Below are 15403 nucleotides of genomic sequence, written 5' to 3'. Positions count from 1 at the left end.
AAAAAATATACATTTTGGAAAAAGTCCTATATAATAAATCACCATCAGAAGTAAGTAACTTGATCTCACTCTCAAAATACTACGGAGTACTACGTAGTATCTAATATCTCAAGTACTACTAGTAGTAAATACTATGGGGGTCTACCCAAACTCTCCCTCTGATTGGCCAGCAACCTGCACGAAAGCACGGACCAACAGCGGAACAAAAAAGTTGTCGGCCTTTCCAGAACGATTTATCATTTTTAGCCCAGTCGATCTGAAAATTGCATACATCCTTGAAACCAAGAAGGAGAAAAGACACTCCCAACAACACCTCCAACAGAACCCCTTCACCACAATTGACAAACAAAAAGAAAACATGACAACCCGCAAGAGAAACGAATTCCTCGATCTCGCTCCAAGCGACGACGAAGACAACGACCGCGGCTACGACTCCGAAGCCGCAGAAGAAAGCAAAGCCCGAATTTCCAAGCGCAGACGAACCCAAACCCAAGACGACGAATCCGACCAAAGCGACAACGACTCCGTCGCCTCCGACGAAGATCTAAAACTAAGCAAGAGCAAAGGCAAAGCCAAGAAACCCCAGCAGCGAAGCGAAGAAGATGTTATTAGCGACAACGACGATGAACAACAAGAGACCTCCGGCACCCAGTACTTAGATGTCACAGAACAAGAGACGAAATCGAGCAAGCGCAAACCATTAGATAAGGGCAAGCCGCCGAAGAAGAACAAGACTGGGGTTGTCTATCTTTCGTCTTTACCGCCTTATTTGAAGCCGTTTGCGTTGAAGAGTATGCTTGAGGCGAGGTCGTTCGGGCCGATTACGAAGGTGTTCTTGTCGCCTTCTGTGAGGCCGGCTTCGGCGCCGCGGAGGAGGTCGAATAAGCGGAAGACCTATACGGATGGGTGGGTTGAATTTGCGTCGAAGAAGACGGCTAAGCTTTGTGCGGAAACGTTGAATGCGTCGATTGTTGGGGGGAGGAAGGGGGGTTGGTACCATGATGATGTGTGGAATATGAAGTATTTGAAGGGGTTCAAATGGGGAGATCTGATGGAGCAGGTGCAGAGGGAGAGGCAGGAGAGGGAGGCTAAGCAGCGCATTGAGGATGCTCGGGCCAGGAAAGAGGATAAGGTCTTCCTGCAAGGTGTTGAGACGGGTAAGGTTCTTGATGGGATGCAGAGGAAGAATGAAGAAAAGAAGAAAAGAAAGATGGAGTCTGGTGATGCAGGAGGCCAGCAGACGGAGGAGCTCAAGGTTAGGAGAACATTCAAGCAGAATGAGGTTAAAAAGGGTCGTCATACAATCAAGGACGGTGAAGCTGCTTTGGAGGATGATACAAAGAGGGTGTTGGGGAAGATTTTCTAGTCGATTCATGTACAGTTCTTAAAAGATATCCTTATCAGCGAAACAAGCTTTGTTGGTTAAATATTCTAGCAGATCTGCCTTTGCTATGTACTCGGACCTAACTTTTATACCGCCAAATCAATGTCTCCAAATGAACGCCGGACCCTTGGTGTGAAATCATGATTGTAGTTCGACAGAACTTATTCGTCATCGTTCATGTTCAGCTCATCAAAATCATCAAGCAACTCGTCCATATTGATCTTGGGCACGTCCTCGTCGTCGCTGTCTTCGTCCATCTCCATACCACCGGCATTTTGGTTCTTCCTGGCCTTGTATAGCTCGATAGTGCCCCGCAGCTCTTGGTCTTCCTCAACGTCGCGAAGGAACATTTCGAAATCGGCTTCGAGACGCTCACGTTCCTGTTCCTGCTTGCGGCTTCCACCGGTAGAGGCTTGGAGTGCTTCCTCCTCGTGTTCACGAGCCATACGCTTGACTCGCCAGTTGCGGGACTTGTTCTTCTTGCGGGTGTAGTGCTTCTTGACAAGGACTACATCAGGAATCGTAGAGCTGTATTGGCTACTGGCCTCAATAGCATCATAGTTGGGGTCGTTGAACATCGAGCCAGTCAGATGGTAGCCTAGAACAGAGTCTCCAACATGGAGAATTCCGCCTAGATGAGTACGGGTAAAGTAGGTCTGGTCATTCGAGCCCAAGTCCGACGCACGGGCAACAGTTGCCTCGGCAAGGTGAAATCGCCCGTTTGATCTGCCTACCGGCTCGATATCCATGACGATGAACTCCACCAACTCAGTGACATCCGCGAGGTTCTTGAACGGCGATCTCCAGTAGGTCGCGCCAGGAACCTCGGCTGTCTGAAGTGTGTTGGGATCCAAGAGTTGAATTGTAGTTCCGATCCGGTAGCATAGTGTCAGTGGCGAGATATTACCTATCGACCGGGCTAATTTGATAGGAATAGCAACGAGGTCATCCTTGCAGATAGGAACTATTTCCACCGAGTAGGAGAACTTGTAGGACTTCGTCGATGTATGAATGTCCATAGAGATAAGCTCTGATGCCTTCTTCACCTTGACAGGCACAACTGAAGAAAGGAACTCAACCATCTTCTCTGCATGGCTTCTCTGGCTGAAGTAGAAGTCCAATCCGTCCTTTGCTTCCTTGATATTATTGGTTTCCTGATGCGCGCGGTGACGAAGAATGAGCTGTTCTAGATAAAGGAATGTTCGCTTGTGCGGAACCTTCTGTCGTACTTGCTTCGAAGTGAGTTAGCACAGCTAATATCCTAGGGGAATTGTCAAACTGGCAACTTACCACTGATGCGACCCACGTATGTGGGGAAAACGAACGAAGACAATCGGAACATTGCTGGTAATGTACGACATACTCGACAACAAATGCTTGTTGTAAAATTGTCCCTGCGGCCACCTCCTGTTGAATGGTGATCTTGACTTTGATACGTCTCGAGTGAGGTTCAGTCCAGATGAAACTGGCGTCGATAATCCGGACCTTCGTCAAGCCACGAAGTTTGCGTAGGCATAGCGCCAACAATTCTTTTGACTCAAGCGCTGCACTGACCCAGCTGTTGGGGGGTAGAAGCCATCGCTGTGCAGGGTTAGTGACACCCTAATGACTACTTCCGAGACACACACACCTCACAATCCCTGCAAGTATGGACAACCGCCTCTCTTTGGATACCTTCGGAAATGTCGACGGTCGATCTCACACAGTCTTGACAAAGCGCACCGGCCGCTGTTGTTCCATCGATCGGGGCACCGCAGTTACAACAGAGGATACTAGAATATATGCGTTAGCCATAGCGGGGTAAGATAAGTAGAAAGGAGGTCGACATACGTCGCAGCTATATGGTCCTGCGCAGCGATAGGGACCGGCGCATCCAAATCCATCGACATATTTGCAAATACCTGCCGCAGACTGATATGACACTGAGACAAAAAGAGATAGGATGAAGTGAACTCTAAGGGTTACTGGATTTGTAACTTTTTTTTTTTTGCCGCGGGGAAAGATTTCCGTTTGCTTTGTTTGATTGCTTAATAATGGATGTGTTTGTCATGTTTGCTCTGAGCTTGAGCAGATGTCATCATTTTTTCCGATACCCTTCTCATCCAGCAACACTTTCCCATCTGTAATATACTCGTATGATGCATCGAACTTTGTTGAGGGGCCCCTGGTGTCGACAGGAGGTCATCTTGCCGCTTCGAACCATAACTTCTGCCTCAAAACTTCGTCGGCCTTTTCCTGTACCTTCATCCTACAAGCACAATCCGCGAGCCTTTGCGTCAGTATCCTACCTTGCGTCAGAGCAGCCGTCGCATTCCACGTCCACAGAAGGAAAAGAGATTTCTTCAGACAATGAGCCGTCCAAGCCGACTAGTCATGTTCCATGGTATCTGCAAGAAGACACGCCGGTTTCCGACTCACAGATATCGTCCCGAGATCAAATTCCAGATTTACCAGAGGACCCACCTGCGATTCTCTCCCCATTTCTAGACTATGTGTTCAGAGACCTTGGATTAGATGAACTTAAGCTGATTGACTTACGGGGTCTGGAAACACCTCCTGCTCTTGGCGCAAATGTCATTATGATCATTGGAACGGCCAGAAGTGTGAAGCATCTGAACGTTTCGGCAGACCGTCTCTGTCGCTGGCTGAGGAGCAATTACAAGTTATCCCCATATGCAGATGGGCTACTGGGTCGAAATGAGCTTAAGATCAAGTTGCGACGCAAAGCCCGTCGAGCTAGACTTGCAAGCCGCTCGGGCGTCATGTTCGACGACAAGGATGATGGAATTACCACCGGCTGGATATGTGTGAATGCCGGCGTTGTGGAGGAAAGCCCTGTACTGGAGAAAGACGAAACTTTCGAAGGATTTGGCAAGGTCGGCAGGGGTACGAGGATTGTCGTGCAGATCTTCACGGAGGAGAAGAGGGCCGAAGTCGACCTTGAAAGCCTATGGCAAGGAGCCCTAGACCGCGCCGAACGAGAGAAACAAAAGTATTCCGAGGTCACTCGTAATGCACCTCCTGAAGAGGTTCGTGATTCCAACTCGATATATCTACCATCATCTGACCGTGAATCTGGAAAAGTCCACAGGTCAACAGTAAGCCTCCTATTCGAGCAGAAGAGGCAGTTCCACAGCACCCGACCTACCGGCCATCCAAACGGTAGAGAAAATGTCGACAGTGTAGCAAGGCTTATGGCATCGGAACCACCAAGCGGACGCCTTGCTCATGGAGATGTTTTTAGTGCTGGTATTTCTACATACTCCTTATTCCAATATCTTGAAGGCTTGCCAAGTGAGGCCGCTCGACACGAGCTGGGAACTGGTCCAGAAGACCAAGGCTCGACCCTCTTTCTTCAACTTTTCTTTAACCGTTTGTCGACCCTGTCTGCAGAGGAATCAACTGTAGCCCGGGTCAAACTCCTATGCATGGCTATTTCCCGACAACACCCGGCCTACAGTAAAGAAGGGTTATGGACTGCGTTCATGAGATGCACTGCTTCAGGGTATCATGTCTCTGACGATCTTAGCTTCGACGTTGTCTCGACATTGTTGACGGAGTCGCCCCCAGATGACCGCAATAGTGGGTCGTTTTCGCCAGACTCGGACAGAGAACTTGCTGTTCGGGTTTTGGAACATCTCTCCCTTCGTGGTACAAATGTTTTGAATATGAAAGTGTTAAACATGCTACATAGAGCGACTAGTACCGCATCCCCTGAAGTGGCGCAACGAATCTCACGTATTATAAAGACCCTTGACCTACCTTTTGACGCCGACCACTCCCGCGTTCTCATGGCAACGCTCTTTCAAAATCAGGACTATAATGGATTCTGGAAGTTGTGGCGCAAATTGCCTCTGACTAATAGCCCACGTACCGGTGCAGACTATGAGATGCTCTTCCAGCTACATGCCGAATTAGGCGATGAGCTTCGCGCTCGAGACTGCCTGTCAACATGGGTGCCCATGATGGCCCGGGAGGAAACTCCCATTCCTCTGCAGGGGCGGCTCCTGCAGCATGTAAAACAATGCCTTGTTGTGGCAGACCCGGATATTGAACAAAGCGCGGCGAGTGGAGCTACAAGTGACTTGGCGCGAATATGGAACGAGTGCCAAAGAAATATCTAGCCTATGATCATCTTGGCTGTGTTGGACACTAATGCATTCTTGGGGTGCTGTTGGAACATTGGAAATGGATATAATCATTGTATTTTAATAGTCTTGTATAATAACAAACCCTGGTATACTGACAATTTGATGGCACTTACCATATTGGGAACTACGATAAGGGCCAATGCACATGCCGATAAGCCTCGGCTCAATCCGCCCCAAACGCCGTCCGGGTCAAGCACTGCATCCGACTCATCTCCGCATCCTCTGCTATTCCAAACAACAATCAATTCAGCATTAGGAGGAGGATGACTAGCCGATATCCTCGCTATGGAATATTTACCCAGTCTTCAACAGGAATTTGACGAGCTCAAGCCGTCTCTTTTCGGTAAGTTGCAATGCTCTAACGGTTCCGACGACCACCGGCTGATAGCGCAAAGAACTCCTCGCCGAACAGCAACTGTCAGACCTTCTACCTCCATCCATTCGATATATCCTCGCGGTTGCCACTCACCGCCATCCTCGGTATCTTCTGCGGATACTGAACTCTTACGATGAGATCTACGCACTTCTATCTTTGTTAGTTGAGCGGTACTATCTCCGCAATTTTGGAGGCTCTTTCACCGAGAACTTCTACTCTCTCAAGCGTGAGCGCGTTCTCCTGACCAAGAATGGCGAAATCCCACGCGCCCAGCTCGGCGCTCCAGGGCCTGTCCGTGAGACACTTAAACTGCGCTCCTCAGATGTGTGGAAGAACCTGCTCATCATGGTCGGTATCCCGTACCTCAAGCGCAAATTAGACGAAGGCTACGATATCCACGCCGCACCCCAGGCGTCGCTGATCATGAGTGGCGGCCCCCGATATGACCCTAATGATGACCTCCCGCCCAACCCAACCATTCGGCAGCGATTGGTCCATTACTACAAGTGGTTCCTTCGAAACGTATACCCGTCCGTCAACGCCGCTTACTACTTCTCTATCCTGGCGTTCAATCTAGCCTACCTATTTGACAACACTAAATATTCTTCTCCTTTCCTTTGGCTCATCGGCACCCGGATTCGCCGTTTGGGCGGTGCCGACCACAAGGCCATTGCAGACATGCTGGAAGCGAAGCCAGCCGCTGGCCCCGGTGGCCGGGGACGCTCCCGCCCAGGCTCCGGTCTGCTAGGCCTACTGAGCCCCCAGAACCTCTACCCTCAACTCCTAACATCTCTACGATACTTCCTCCCCGCATCTATTTTCGCCCTGAAGTTCCTCGAATGGTGGCACGCGAGCGACTTCTCGCGCCAACTAGCCCGCAAAGCAACCGAAGTCCTGGACCTACCGGCTCCAGTCACAAACGGAATGGTCCTCCCATCAGAGAGAAAGAAGCTCGCCGAAGAGAAGGAGAAAAAAAAACAAGAACCCGACTCGCCGACGCGCAAATCGGCCCTGAAATCTTCTCGCAAACGCATCCAACCGCCGATCTCGGCTACTTCATACTTACCTATCTTTACTGTTCCTCTTCCACCGCCGGATTCGGACGCGGCATCTACCTGTCCCATCTGTCTCAACCAGCTGGCAAATCCAACTGCATGCCAGACAGGGTATGTCTTTTGTTATGTCTGTGTCTTCCATTGGCTTAACGGGGAGCATCAAAGACAAATTGACTTCATGAATGGGGAGGGCGCAGGCGCCGCGGGGGAGGATGAGTCTGAAGATGATGAAGCAAAGGGTAGCGATGAGAAGAAAGGTGATGGCCAGGGTCAGAGTAGGGAAGGGAAATGGGAAAGTGGGAAGGGCAGGTGTCCTGTGACGGGAAGAAGAGTGTTGGGTGGCACGGAAGGCCTGAGACGAGTATTGATTTAATACTACTGTACAAACACCCTTTATAGCATATACTACATATGACATGGTCAATTACATACGTTATTAAGGCATACTCTAAGGCTATCTATACGCTCTTGCGGCCTTGATACATTTACATCAAACCCCGAGTCCTTCAATTTGCAGTATACCTCATTCCACTGTAGTACCATATATACACCCCTCATATTAAGTACTTATGCCATAGTAACACTAAGAATAAGAATAAGAACAAGACCAGGGTATAACCTACCAAGAGACCAAACAACCACTCACTCAATGACATACGGCTTCGCCCCCTCCCCAAAGATCAAATGCGGCCTTTCCTTTGCAACCTTCAAAATAGTCTGAGCAAAGACCGAGTTCGCCCATGCAAACCACGGCCTGGTATACTTTTCAATATTATTAACATTGATAGACTCGTGCACGAGACCCAGGAGACTCGAGTTCCGGACAAGATTGATACACTCGATAATCTCGGCATCCGAGTCGGAGGTTTGGGCCTGGATGAGAAGGGACATAGGCCAGGCGTTTTGAAGGCCGACTGTATAGCTTTTGTTAGAAATTGTCTCTCAGTATGATGAGGGGGGGAAAGGAGAGACATACTATGAGGACCACCAATACCATGGAAAGCAGATCCAGTCAGATAATACGGGTTACCGTCCTGACTGAGGACCATCTTCCTGGTATTCTGATAGACCTTGTCATCCTTGTCGACGTAGCCCAAGACGGGGAGCGAAAGGAGAGAAGGAACATTAGCGTCATCCATAAGAATCCGGGATCCGTAACCGTCGACTTCGAACGCAAAGACGTCACCAAACGTGGGGTGATTGACAATGCCGTGTTCGCGGACAGCCTTGTCAAGATTCTCACCTCGATCTTGGAGCTGTTGCGCCAGGTCGGCTTTGCCGCCTGCTTTGCGGAGCACCTCTGCCGTCTTCTTCAGCTGGACAGCCATCATGGCGTTAGGCGGGATGAAGAAGCCGAGGATGGTTGCGTCGTCGCTAGGCCGGAATGCGCTGCGGATGAGCCCAGTTCCGTGGTTCAGGGGGTTGCCGACGCCGGCTAGGTTGAGGGTTTCTGTGCCTAGGGTGGTGGTGCGCTGGAATGTGTACTGGTTTGTGACGAATTGGTCATTGTTGAAGGTTGGCTGTGATTGCGCGTCTAGGACTTTCAGGAGGGTGTCCAGGGCGAGATACCACCTGTCTGTGAGAAACTCGGTTGAACCTGTGTTTTCGTAGAATTCGGTCCCCAGGGCGAGGAAGTTGGCTAGGGAGTCGAGCTCGTACTTGCATTCGAATACGACGGACGGTTCGTATGCCGGGTGGACCTTGTCGTCTTGGCCGTTGTCCGTGGCTTGGATACCGCTGGGTGGAGGCGGCTGGAAGGCGTTGCAGTATGGGGATTGGATGACGAATTCAGCCTGCGTGTTGATGGCTCCTAGGATGAGGTTGTGCAGGTTCTTATCTTTCATGGCTAGAGCCTGGTAGCCGGACAATTGGTTTGTGGAGTCGCGCAACCATTCTGCGTTGATGTCGCCTGTTACCACGAAGGTCTGGGGGCCGTTCCATTGCGAACCGGCTCTTTTGGCCCTTCGTGAGGGTTGCGCGGAGGTGCCGTCTGTGTGCCATCTGATGGTTGTGTCTAGGGTGTTGGGGAAGGCGTTCTTGAATAATTGGGCAAGATCTTTGTCCTCTATACGCGATGTGATATCTTCAATGACCTGTTCTACTGCTGGGGAGCTGAAGGTGCGACATTCTTGTGCTGGTCGTTGGAAGGGTAGGTTCAAAGGACCTCCGCTGTATGGGGGGCTGCGGGGAAGAGGTACTTAGCATGAGGAAGATGTCTGCGATCGCGAGATCATATAGAGAACTTACTGTGGTGCTGTGGAGTATGTGAGATAGTCCGGACAGGCCCGTCGCAGAATTGCAGGGTCGTCACGTAGTCCTGCAGAGCCCTGTGCGTTCCAGCAAGCCGCAAGGGCGACGATCAGCGCTGCTGAGGAGCGCGTCATGATGGACGGAGCTGTAGAAGGTGAATTTTGTGTTTCAGGGTGTCGCGTATATATGAAGCTTGCGATCCGCCTGGAACAACGATCGGAGACTATGGATAGTGGTGACAGAAGTTGGCAGCTGAGAGATGTGTTGTCCCTTGTAAATTAAATGCCAAGCGGAAGGTGGAATGCGGAGAAGCTCGAAAACGGAGGGTCAGTCTTGTTTATATGCTGCTGTATCTCAAATAAACACTCAATATCGGAGGGGTCACCCTCTCGGAGAATTTCCGAATAGCCTGGGAGACATGAAAGGTCACATCGCATTGTCACTGTTACACTGGGAAGAGAAGGACTGACTGTCGATCTCTCCATAGTCGGGGATACTAATGAGGTTTTAGTTGAATCTTCCCCGCAAATAAAGATTTAATAGCTTCGGGAGGATCGGCATATCAAAAGGATAGATGGCAATGGATCTGTCAATTCTGTAGAATACCTCACAGTATAATTCAGAATTATAGATTGATGTTCATTTGTTATAGTAGCAATGCTCCACTAATTCTCCAGATGTCTGTCATACTATCCTGATCCATCATCCCCGCATTAAATGAAGTGGATACTACGGACTTCGATATGCCGAGTGGAACCAACAAAGGAACCATGTTGATGGTTATACTTCTATTATTCGAGGTAATGCGGATATGCAGGCTTGCAAATATGCTAACTGGTATACATAAATCCCCCCGACCACTTACTTCTTGCCGAAAAATGACATGATATTGCCCTGTCCTTTACCCGCAGGCTTTCCCTTGAGCGCACTCACAGCTGGCTTCTTTTTAGGTGGCGGCGCAGGCTCATCCTCGGAGAACGACTCCCACGATGGCTCCTCAACAGTCACTGAGCAGCAGTGGTTAGCTAAAATTCCTCTACAACCAACGAGCGCCTTACCTAAGTAGCCTTCATCATCCTTGCGGACTTGCTTCTTCATCACTTGACGCCTGCCGCGACGTCGACCTCCCTGGACTGTTATCTCTTCCTTGAGCTCCGGCTTTTTCGGAGGTGGCTGATCAATGGGTTTGGATTCTTCTGGTGGCTCTGTAGCATCGGGCATTTCTTCGTCTTCATCTTCATCTGTGTGTGGTCAGTTTATGCCAAGTGCTTAACAAGCTATGGTGCCATACCATCATCCTCCATCATTTGCTTCAGCTTCTCTTCGCGTTCCTTCCGACTTTCGCGAGTTGCAGCGGCTGAGGAGGCAGACTTTCCACTGTCGGGGAAGAGCTCTTCCGGTTCTTCGTCGGCATCATCGTCATCACCGAAAACTATATCTATCTGTCAATATCTCTGAATGTATCTAAGCACCAAAGATCAGACTACTAACCATCCTCGGCACCACTAGGCTCGGCCTAAACTCTATTAGTATAGTTACCAGGATCACAAAGGAAGCTATACTGACCGATTCTGCCGGCGTTGCCGATTCTTCCTTCTTCTGCTTCGGCTTTGCCTTTGCAAAGGAGCTGAAGAGGTTGCTCTTTTCTCGCTTCAACGGAGCGGCCTTTTCAGTAGGTTTGGATGCTGTCGAGGGTGTACTTTCCCGTGTGGACGCTTGCTCGGATGCCGCAGTTTCTTCCTTCTTTGGCTCTGGTTTGATCTGGGACGAAGTAGCTTCACTTGGCCGTTTCGAGGGTATAGTAGGCTTCGATTTAGTAGCAGCTGGTGCTGGGGGCGGCCGTGAGCCCGTTCTCCGCTGTTCGCATATCAGAACCAATCCTCTTATGAACGCAATCGCCCAGGGCAAGAAATACCTTGACATTCTTATTTTGAATCATGCTCCACTGCCCTCCGTATTCCAAAGGATCCTCTTGAGAATGGTTGCTCACAGTCTCGCGACTGACATCCGTCAAGACATTGAGATCCTGCAACACCGTCTGCTGCAGGCTGTAGATATATATAGACGATATCGACTCAAAAGTGGTTTTTGCATCTGATGAGTAGCATTAATAGTTGCTCACTCGAGTCCAGCATGAGAGACTAATGGCGCCCTACCTTCTAAGTCCTCCTCCCGTACCAGTAGAACGGAAGCTGTAGCGACAGTATCCGGAGCCGAATCTTGATTGGGCATCGAGCTGCTCAGGTACGGACTGCTCGGGAATACATCGTCTCTGTTATCTTCGCCATTGGTATGGCCATTCGTAGCAGGTGCTGGCGCTTTCTGAACGCCCGTAATAATGTAAGTCGCATTCACGCTCTGCGGTTTCTTGTTGTTCTCATTGTGATGGAAATCGTATAACATCCTTCGCCCAATTAGTCTCAACTCAGTCCAAGTGACCAACTTATAACCCACTGTTTCGCCAAAGTACTATGCACCCTCAAAGCCCGACTCAGCGAGCGGAAAGTGACCTGCGCAAAGGGAACTCGTCAGCCAATAGTGAATATCACAATGTCGCAAAGATAAAAAACACAACATACCGTCCGGCGCTCATTGAGAACATTCTCGGCCAGATACCTCTTATAATCGGCGACAGCCATTTTATCCAGAGCGCTTGATCATACGACAGAATGATGGGGGAGCAAATAAGTGTCGACGCGTCCAAACCACTTAACGCGTCTAAGTCAGCGGGTCTTGGCGGCCTTCCCAAATAGTTCAACTAATTACTACTCTTTCAAGTACCTTGTGTTGCGGTGAACCTCAACTCCTCCGTCTCGCCACGTACGTACCCCTCTTTCTTCCTGTCCTTATATTCTCGTTCTGCTCCCGCACCTATGGAGCAGACGTTTGACCTCCCCGACTCGACCGACTGGCTCGGAACGCCGTTGTCGCTTCTGACGCCACTCGAGTCCGCGCTCCGCTGCCAGGTGTGCAAGGACTTTTTCGACAACCCCGTTATTACCTCGTGCTGTCATACGTTTTGCTCACTGTGTATCCGGCGGTGTTTGAGCACGGAGGGGAAATGTCCAGCTTGTCGAAGTTCGGACCAGGAATTGAAATTGCGGCGGAATTGGGCGGTCCAAGAACTTGTCGAGGCGTTTCAGAATGCAAGACCTAGTGTGTTGGACCTGGCTAAACGCGCTGCAACTGAAGATCGAGAAGATGCAGAAGTAGGAACGGCGCAACCTGCTTCGAAGAAGAGGAAGGTCGATGAGCGGGATGGGTCAAATAGTGAGGTTTCGGAGGGGAGACAAACGCGGTCACGAACTAAAGGCGTGGAGCGGCAAACTGAACCTGCAACTATGGACGTAGTTGAGGATAGCCAGGATGAAGAATATGTGCCTGGTAGGTTCTTCTATATATGCAGCGGCTTTACAGTAAAGTCTAATGAGCTCTGGTTAGAGGACGGCCTGGTTGCGTGCCCAATTTGCAATCGGAGGATGAAGAACGAAGCAGTCTTTCAACACTTAGATAATTGCACCGGAGATCCAGTCCCGCCGAAAAAGATATCATTTGGGTAAGGTCTAGATGGATTTTCTATACTCTAAATGTACTAACCCGAGTCATAGCTCATTGCAGCCCATGTCGCCTGCTTCGCGAACACTGAACAAAGCGCCCGAGAGACTCCCCACAATAAACTATTCTTTATTAAAAGACAATGTGCTCCGGAAAAAGCTTAAAGATTTGGGAATACCGAACTGGGGCCCACGGCCCCTACTGCAAAGACGTCACACCGAGTGGATGAACTTATGGAACGCTAACTGCGACTCCAAAACGCCAAAGTCCAAGCGTGAATTATTACATGAATTGGGTGTCTGGGAACGCACACAGGGCGGTAGTGCACATCCCTCTGCTGAGTCTGCTGGCTCCGTTATGCGTAAAGACTTTGATGCAACCGCATGGTCGACCACCCATGAAAGCGACTTCAAGCAGCTGATTGCAAACGCTCGAAAGCGAAGCGATGCTTTAGTTCGCACGACCATCCCGTCTGCAGCCCCGGCTCAATCGCAAGAATCACCCACAGTTGAGCAACCAGTGGAGGCTACAATTCCAACGAATATGCAGAAGCCGGAACAGCCACTCGTAGATCTCACAAGTGCCGCCTATCCTAAAATTCAACACGCACAGGAGCCCGGTGAAAGTGAAGAGCCTTATACGCTTCCTGGATAAACTGTCCATCCCAATGCGCATTCTTTCTTTGTCGTGTAGATATACCTTGGCTAGAACCTTCTCGCCGATAGAGATGCTTTATACCTCACTGTGCCGCGGTACTGGGGTTCTCTTCTACTGACATCCGGGAAAGCCTTTCCTCTAATTCGGAATCCAGATTTTGCTCTGAGCCTGCGATGCGTGCGGCCTCCTTAGCCTTTTGTTCGAGGTTGTCGAGTTCGGCGAGCTTCTGACGAGTCTTTTCTGCTTCCTCCTCTTCCACAGCTTGTCGTTCCTTGTTCTCTAGCTCCTCGAGCTCCTCGTCTATCTCTGCCTCGTCGACCTGGGGACCAGCCTCGTTCATTATGTTTCCAATCTCGTCCACCTTGGACATCTCCTCGCGCAATTCATCAACCACATCTTCGACCCTCTCGGCGCCACCAATCTGAGTATTGAGGCCACGAAGAACACCAGTACTTGCCTCCATCACTTGGACGTATTCAATCTGGCTAGTCGCTTGCTCAATCTTAGAGTAAACTTCCTCTAGCTGTGCCAGGGTATCTAGTCTCTGTTGCAGGTTACGTTCGGCCAGCTTCTTAGACCGCACCGCTGAAAGGGCAGATATCCTGTTCTTGTTATGCAAAGCTGCCTTTGCGGCTGAGTTCAATTCAGAGATTTTGTTTTCTAATCCTTCCACTTGTTTCGTCATAGTTGCCATGAGCGCTTTGATAGAGGCGATGGTGCTATCTTGCTGGGTAATTTCCCTCGGAGCATCATTTGAGGGTCGGAACTTGATTGTCTGGTGAATGGTTAGTGTGTCGAAGCGCATATAGAGGCCATTATACATACCTTGCCATCATATGCAATGGCTCCGCTGTCGCGGGATAAATATAACAATAGAACATCAAAGTCTGCTTCTGATAGCTCGCTGTCTTGATTTAGGGTTGTTCCAAATTCGCTCACAAAGCTTTCCTTAGAATAAACGAGGTCAGTGTTCGACGGACTCCGACCCATAACTTTCTTCACTATTCCTCCTGCAGCCTCCTGTTCTACAGTTAGCACTTCAACCACACCCTTTTCAACAGCAAAGCCCATACCTTAAGGTTCTCCACCAAAACCCACTCCTGGCCCTGTAAAACAGGCGAAGAGTCATCCGTCCCGACAACAACACCCTTCAACTGCTTCAACCCCCAGCTCATCACATTCCACGGATTTAAAACACCCGGATCAATAAGCCGCCACTGCGGCTTCTGCAAAATGGCCGGATTAACCCTATACACCTGCAACGGCACAATCGTCCGGTTCTGCATCGCCTCTTCCTAAAACACCCAAAACACACATTAGGACACCCGTATCTTGCACAGAGAAACAAAAACAAACAAACAAACAAAGAAAGAAAGACATACCAAAACAGCCCCAAGCGCCACCGGCTGCCCCCATTCCGGGATCTCCAGATCCCGCAACAGCGACTTATCAGCGCGGAGAATCAGATGGTCACTTTTCCGCATTGCCCCCTTAGACGGTGTCGAGAGTTGGCCGTGTGAGGAGGAGATATAGCCGTGCTTTGCGGCTTTGGTTAGTGCTTGTTCCCATGCTGCGACGTTGACGGCGTAGCCGTCGGGGTTGGTTTTGCGGTGTATGGCGAAGTCGGAGTAGAGGGATGGGAGTCGGTTTCTGGTAACAAATTCGATTAGCGTTGGTTCTTGTCGATTGGAAGGGTTTAGTGGTGTGAGTTTTCATACTTCCGGAATGCATCCTGTGATAGGATGAAGTTGAGAAGGTCGTTCATGTTGAGGATGGATAGGGTTTGTGATCCTGGGGTATAGTGATAATAGAGTCTTTGGTGTCCAATTGCGATAAAAGGCTAGATAAGGCCCTGGTTTCTGGAGGCTGCCGAGCCGAACTGCTCTGATGCAGGTGGGTTGTTAACAAACCGTAGTAGTTGTTTGTTACTGGAGTGATCATTGATATGGACCGATAAGACCAACACACGTGATGT

At 49.9% G+C, this 15403-nt stretch overlaps 7 protein-coding genes across 7 annotated transcripts; 3 read left to right on the top strand and 4 right to left on the bottom strand.

The window, feature by feature from the left end:
* Positions 1-358: 358 nt before the first annotated feature.
* Positions 359-1366, top strand: AO090102000149 (RNA-binding ATPase activator ESF2; the record flags this gene model as incomplete). The annotated part of the gene is made up of 1 exon (XM_001822329.1): positions 359-1366. The coding sequence occupies one exon, from the start codon at positions 359-361 to the stop codon at positions 1364-1366; it is 1008 nt and encodes a 335-aa protein (XP_001822381.1).
* A 179-nt stretch (positions 1367-1545) lies between these two features.
* Positions 1546-3273, bottom strand: AO090102000150 (60S ribosomal export protein NMD3; the record flags this gene model as incomplete). Its single annotated transcript, XM_001822330.3, has 4 exons — positions 1546-2616; positions 2675-2965; positions 3015-3156; positions 3215-3273. 4 exons carry the CDS (start codon positions 3271-3273, stop codon positions 1546-1548), a joined length of 1563 nt encoding a protein of 520 aa, XP_001822382.1.
* Positions 3274-4396: 1123 nt separating this feature from the next.
* Positions 4397-7339, top strand: pex12 (ubiquitin-protein ligase peroxin 12; the record flags this gene model as incomplete). The annotated part of the gene is made up of 3 exons (XM_023236960.1): positions 4397-4413; positions 5838-5878; positions 5931-7339. The coding sequence occupies 3 exons, from the start codon at positions 4397-4399 to the stop codon at positions 7337-7339; spliced, it is 1467 nt and encodes a 488-aa protein (XP_023091692.1).
* A 269-nt stretch (positions 7340-7608) lies between these two features.
* On the bottom strand, positions 7609-9350 carry AO090102000152 (glycoside hydrolase family 125 protein; the record flags this gene model as incomplete). Its single annotated transcript, XM_001822332.3, has 3 exons — positions 7609-7880; positions 7943-9147; positions 9214-9350. 3 exons carry the CDS (start codon positions 9348-9350, stop codon positions 7609-7611), a joined length of 1614 nt encoding a protein of 537 aa, XP_001822384.1.
* Positions 9351-10077: 727 nt separating this feature from the next.
* On the bottom strand, positions 10078-11855 carry AO090102000153 (uncharacterized protein; the record flags this gene model as incomplete). Its single annotated transcript, XM_023236959.1, has 9 exons — positions 10078-10223; positions 10275-10457; positions 10508-10648; positions 10708-10732; positions 10783-11073; positions 11132-11264; positions 11339-11620; positions 11671-11726; positions 11796-11855. The coding sequence occupies 9 exons, from the start codon at positions 11853-11855 to the stop codon at positions 10078-10080; spliced, it is 1317 nt and encodes a 438-aa protein (XP_023091693.1).
* Positions 11856-12089: 234 nt separating this feature from the next.
* Positions 12090-13425, top strand: rad18 (E3 ubiquitin-protein ligase RAD18; the record flags this gene model as incomplete). Its single annotated transcript, XM_001822334.3, has 3 exons — positions 12090-12600; positions 12658-12772; positions 12825-13425. The coding sequence occupies 3 exons, from the start codon at positions 12090-12092 to the stop codon at positions 13423-13425; spliced, it is 1227 nt and encodes a 408-aa protein (XP_001822386.1).
* An 85-nt stretch (positions 13426-13510) lies between these two features.
* On the bottom strand, positions 13511-15193 carry AO090102000155 (putative vacuolar sorting protein SNF7 family protein; the record flags this gene model as incomplete). Its single annotated transcript, XM_001822335.1, has 5 exons — positions 13511-14203; positions 14254-14448; positions 14502-14723; positions 14811-15078; positions 15147-15193. The coding sequence occupies 5 exons, from the start codon at positions 15191-15193 to the stop codon at positions 13511-13513; spliced, it is 1425 nt and encodes a 474-aa protein (XP_001822387.1).
* Between the last annotated feature and the right edge of the window lie 210 nt (positions 15194-15403).

Source organism: Aspergillus oryzae, chromosome 4 (assembly GCF_000184455.2).
Source record: "Aspergillus oryzae RIB40 DNA, chromosome 4".
Classification (NCBI taxonomy): Eukaryota; Fungi; Ascomycota; class Eurotiomycetes; order Eurotiales; family Aspergillaceae; genus Aspergillus; species Aspergillus oryzae.
Note: the sequence above shows the minus strand (reverse complement) of the source record. Positions and strands in the feature narration are given on the sequence as shown.